General features: G+C 35.1%; 1 protein-coding gene across 2 annotated transcripts in view; it reads left to right on the forward strand.

Annotated features, from left to right (window-relative positions):
- The window catches only part of KLHL2 (kelch like family member 2), an 88,592-nt gene extending 85,263 nt beyond the window's left edge, over positions 1–3,329 (forward strand). For both annotated transcript variants that reach the window (XM_037526408.2, XM_037526406.1), the window contains exons 14-15: positions 950–1,093; positions 2,213–3,329. In XM_037526408.2, the coding sequence (XP_037382305.1) occupies positions 950–1,093; positions 2,213–2,241 (173 nt within the window). In that variant the 3' untranslated portion in view covers positions 2,242–3,329. The remainder of the gene's footprint in view (positions 1–949; positions 1,094–2,212) is intronic.
- The last annotated feature ends 2,671 nt before the right edge of the window (positions 3,330–6,000 follow it).

Below are 6,000 nucleotides of genomic sequence, written 5' to 3' on the forward strand. Positions count from 1 at the left end.
CAGGGATTGAACTTGTGCTTCAGTGGCTGCAAATAGCTTCATAGGTTGTGTCTTAACCCCTTGTGCCACCACGGAGGCCCTATTCCTCTTATTTCTTTGAGGCTTGCAAATAATCAAGCAAGCATCAGACAGATTAATAGGAGATATAGTGAAAAAAAAAAGTTTAATAATAACATGTATATCTCCTGTATGCACGGTGGAGACACAGAATGACTGAGTAACTCTCCCCATGATTTAGATGCAGCCTTAAATAGGCAAGGGAGCTAGAGGGAGGAAAAGGGGACGTCAGTTGGGGAGTTTAGCAGGGAAGGCACAGGAAACAAAGGTATGCAGATTTAAGTTCTCCCTTCTTTAAGAACAGATGAGATTAAATATTGCAAGTATAGTAAAGAAGACCCCTTTCTGAGAGAAGCTGACAGATAAATGTCTTTTTCAAAAGTGACCTCCATTCTCCCTTCAGAGTATGTCCTATAAAATTGGCCTTTTGCCAAAGATATATTTTGGGGTGGCAGATTTTTGCTCTCCTATAATAAGGAAGTTGTTACTTGCCTATGCAAAAGTATACAAGAGGGATCCTTGTTTCTTGCAGCATCATTGAGCTAACTGAAAATAATTTAATGTGTATCAGTAAACGACAAATAAAATTGTGATATTATCATACTTGAGATACAATACAGTCCTTAAAAGTTCTGTAGACTCATGGAATGTCCAAGATATATTGTTTGGTGGGAGTGGATAAGTAATAGCATATGAAGCATAAGCTACTTTGGGGTCTGAATATATATGTGTAGAAAAGTCAGCAAGAATAGACATCAGAATGTAAATGGTCTTTATTCTAAGGATAAGTAAGGAAATAAGTATTTCTGGGCCACTTCATCTAACACGTAAGGGATATAATCATCCATTGTTTTTTTAATAATTGTTTTTTTCTCTGTGTAATTTTTTTCAGGAGTTTGTGCAGTCAATGGTCTGTTATATGTAGTTGGAGGGGATGATGGTTCCTGTAACTTGGCATCAGTAGAATATTATAACCCAACAACTGATAAATGGACAGTTGTGTCATCTTGTATGAGCACGGGGAGAAGTTATGCAGGTAATAAATTCTTACAGTTTTTTGTTATAAGACAAAAAGATTGCATAGTTAGGGTTTTTAATAGTTTCCTATAATAAGAAATCCTCTTCTCAAAGTGTATTTTACTTCTTAATCTTAAAATAATACCAGATGTGTATAGTCTGAAATAAAGCATGTATATTCTTTTGTCACTATACAGGCATTTGTATTCAAAATTCCAAATCTTTCCAGTGCAGAATCAGATATAAAATTTAATGTCTCTAAAATCTGTATGGAGTGGAATTTACTATGTAACAAAGCTTTAATTACTCAGAGACCCCCAAAATATGACCCTCCCCTCTCCCCTAGCAGGACTCCATGTAACTAATACTAACTCTAGGTGAAGCTATGGAGGAATTTTTCTTAAGTATAGCACTGGTTGAATTATGTAATGTCATTTTGGTTCATTCTCTTAGAGAAATCACAAAATCCTTTAATAAAATAATGAGTCTTTAAAATTGTTGCATATTAATTATGATGATAGAAATTTATATTGCTTTAAATAATAGATGTTTCATTAGCATTCTAATAGCCAATAGTGGAGAAAAGTTTATACCAAGTAACCATCACTGTTTTTGTATCATCCAAAACAACATCTAATATACAATAGGATCCTAGAGCAACATGACTCAAAATTAAGTGAATTTTTAACAACTTCATTGACATATATACTGAATTAGAGTAAGTAATGTGTACTTAAGGTGTACAATTTTACTAATTTTACTTTACATATATACCCATAAAACTAGCGTCACAATCAAAATAATGAAAATATTCATCACTATCCAAAATTTCTGGTATCCTTTTTGGATATTAAGTCAATTTTGATATTTCCTGAGTAAAGTTATTTTCCCTTAATTATAACTACAACAGAAAATACTAGTTGTGGATTAAATAGTTTGATGTAGTTTAGTTCCTAACTGAAATTTTAACCATAGGATTAAAATGATAGTAACACTAAGGAAAGATTTTCAAATGAGAGTAGTACTGAAGTTTAGATTTGGAATCATGACTTGTTCAATCCCCCTTGCTATAATAATAGAGGATCCCCTATTTTCTCAGAGTGCTGCCTGTGACTTATTTCTTTATTTCTTTGCTTAGGGGTCACAGTTATTGATAAACCTTTATGAGCCTGCAGGACATTTCCGGCATATTTATAAATGAGAAACAGGCTTCAACAAGTATTTCTGAAGCGATAAGAATCAAGCACTTCTCCACTTGTAGCTGCACTTTAAGTCTCAGCAGAAGATAAGATCATCTGCCTTTATAGGCCTCAGATACTGAAGATTATTTTTGGTAGAAGCACCGTGTAGGCTTTTTCTGCAATGAGCAGCAGCTGACTGAATTTTAATGAGAAACCCGACTGCAGCACTTACTCTGCAGTCTTTAGACAACAGTTGCTTTCATAAAAACTAGTTCTTATCAACCTGGAATGACTATGAATTATTTCATTGAGGGGAGGATAAAGTAATGTGTGTTCTTGTAAAATTAAATCTTACCTTTATTCTTTCTCTTGAAAATCTGTATACATGGGAACGGAAAATCTCTGAACAGGTATTAAAATCTATGTAAATATACAAACTAGTTGAGGGATAAAACTGTTTGCTTTTATAAAATATCTTTGATTACATGAGTATAATAAATTGTGTGCATATAAATGTGTCTATATGCTTTCCTTTAAATATGTTTGAAAAGATGTTTGAAACTTGATTATACTATTTATAATTGGCACAGTACTTTGAATTATGCCAGTACTACATTGTAAAACAGAGTTGTATTTTTTGATATTTAACAATGCTTAACACTTTAAAATGCCACTTCTGAGGAATGAATATGGTGTGACACACTTGAATATGTGTGATGCCAAACTTTTTTAAATAAAATATAAATTATGCTTATTTATTATTTTCTTTAGTTTAATCTTGGTCATGTTTTGGTGTGTATTTTTAATTTTGTTCTTAAAGTAACACTTTGGCATGAACATTACTGCAGGTTTTTGAATATAATGATTGTATGGAATTCAACTGAATTTGCATGGTCTTAAGAATTTTTTCTGTGTGTATAAATTTAGCTGCTATTAACAGAAGAGAGAATTTTCTGTGAGTAGCCAAATGTGTTGATCAGATACAATTTTTCTGAGATCTTCGATTAATCTCACTTTAAAAATGACCAAAACATGTCTTTCTTGAATTATCTTTGAATAAAAGTTTGTATATTATTTGTTTCACATTGTCCTTGATTTTTATCTATTTCATTTGACATTAAGTTTGCATGTTTAAGTCTTTTTTGTAAAACTTGCATTTTCTGATTTCATGAAATAGTATTTTTCGTTTGTTGTGAAATAAAAGATAAGGCAGGTCTGTTAAATCAGTAACTGAAGTCATTGAAAATAGCTTTTAAAAAACGATTTAAAAAACAAGTGATGCCTCAATCCTGAAGGTAAAAAGTCTCCCAAGGTTGGTGAAATCAATAATTTTATGTTTGTCTGTCCCTAGTATGGGCAGAACCCAAGATAAAGATAAAACAAGTAGCACTGACCCAAAAAGAGAATCGAAGGAAAAATGTCTACTCTGTAACAACAGAGAAATAAATTGTGACTTTGGTACCAAGCAAAAGGAATTGAGGACTGGGAGTAAGGGGGAGCACCAAGATGGTAGACTCAGCAGGAAGATACGGTGATAGGCTGTGGCGGCTATTTCTTTTCTTTTCTTTTTTTTTAATATTTTATTTTATATAACTCTTACATCATTTTTCATTTTTGCACAATGTATGCATTTTCATTTTGGTTATGTTCCCCATACAATTGCCCCCCCCCCCCCATTTTGACCCTAGTCCTTCCTCTCCCTGCCCCCCCCACCCCCACCCCGGGTAGTATATCTGTGGTTTATAGTTGCTTGTTGATTTTGATTTTTACTTTGTACTAATTAGTCTTTTTCCTGGTCCCTTATTTAGATTTTCTAAATTCCTGCTATGAGTGAGACCATCCAGTATTTTTCTTTTTCTTTCTGGCTTATTTCACTGAGCATGATCCCTTCCAGCTCCATCCATGTTGCTGCAAATTACATGAGTTTATCTTTTTTGATTGCTGAGTAACATTCCATTGTGTATATGTACCACATCTTCTTGATCCAGTCATCTATTTTTGGGCATTTGGGTTGCTTCCATAGCTTAGCTATTGTAAATAGTGCTGCTATAAACATAGGGGTGCAGGTTATGGCGGCTATTTCTTAAGAAAGGAATTTACATGGTTAGCATGTTCAGAAGATTAACCGGAGCAGTCAGTAATCAAGAGGAAAAAGTTAGACCTATGATAAAATATTCGAATTTAAGCATAGAAACCAATTTAACATTTAGTCGAACTTTTCATTGTAGTGGCAATATTAAAAATTTAATCAAATAGTAAAAGCCCAGGCTCATGTTATGAACACATGGATTCTGCATTAGGTTGGCACCAGGAACCTCCATCATCAACAATCATACCAGGGGCTAAAGTACTGGGAACATGTTAGCTATTTCTGACGTCTGGTCCCCCACCACTTCCAAACTCTCATGAAACTTCCCACGAATCTATCTGTTAAAGATTTATCTAAATATGTATTGCACTTTCCTTAAAATAATTTCAGTCTATGAGGATAACAAGGTCTTAAACACTTAGCATGTCAAATACCTGTCTTCACTTTCAAACTGCTGGCTCTATCACAGTAGATTGCCAAGGTTAGACACTGATGGGGTTCATTATGATTTCAAATGCTTGGGATATACTCGCATTCCCAACACCAGCTTTTGTCTTTCCAGTTTGAAACATCTTGGGGTTTGTTTTGTTTTGGTTTTTTTAGACATATAAAAGCATTCCTGGCTTGTTCTTTAGCTGCACACACACACACACAAATCAGAAGTTAAGGCAGAGAGGCTTTAGAAATCCTGCTGAGAAAACAGCTCCAGATTTGAGCTGCATTCAAAGCTGCCTAGATCCATGTACGTGCTTTGTGCAGCAATTCTGCTGCCTGCTCTGCTGGGGTCTACACCTTAGCTGGGAGCAAGGATGGGGAAGATTATGGTGGATGGCGAGTATACAGTAGAAAACTTCTAGTTCCCTTTGAAATTTGGCAATTCCTGATATCCTTTAAGGCATGAGGTGTTTAAAATCTTAGCTGCTGCTGAGTTATGAAACTTACTGTGCAGATACAGGGGTAGCATAATAATACACAGTAATGCACTAAACCTGCGATTTTAGTTTTGGTCCTCAACAGATGGCTCTTACTGGTTCGATGGATAGGCAGGGGAGATGGCTAATTATTCCACGCCTTGGTTTTGACAGTAGGTGACTTGGGACCATAGACTCACTCACCCTGTGAATTAAGATTCAGGGTTCTAAGCCAGGTTTCCGGATTCTAAGGAAAAAAGTTTTATGGTGTGTGGGAAATCCAGAGGCATAGGAGTCAAGGCTCTGAGTTTGCTTTCCTTCTGTTAATTATTAGCTGTGACTTGAAACACTTAACAGGTGACCCTATTTTGTCTTCTCTGAAATTACCACTGTAGTGTCAATGACACCAGGTTATCATGAGCTTTGAATGAAATGATGTCTGTTAATGTGCTTGGAATACAGAAGCCCCTCAATAAATTGCTGCTACTGTTGCTGTTCTGAGTCTCCCATTTTTTCACTGTAAGAAAATAAGTAGAGCTGCCATATATGTTTCCTTTCAGCGTCAGGTCACCAAGATCTGAAACAATGATCTGACCGCTCCACACATATATGTGCTCTGATTTGGAAAAGACTGTGGTATGACTCTACATCAGAAACAGCATTTTTTGAGCACTTAGTATTCCAGGTACCGTGCAAAGGGATTTACATACCTGATCTCAATTGTCATAAACTCTTTGAGATGTAG

The sequence above is a fragment of the Talpa occidentalis genome, unplaced genomic scaffold (genome assembly GCF_014898055.3).
Source record: "Talpa occidentalis isolate TD23 unplaced genomic scaffold, MPIMG_talOcc4v2.1 talOcc4.4, whole genome shotgun sequence".
Classification (NCBI taxonomy): domain Eukaryota; kingdom Metazoa; phylum Chordata; class Mammalia; order Eulipotyphla; family Talpidae; genus Talpa; species Talpa occidentalis.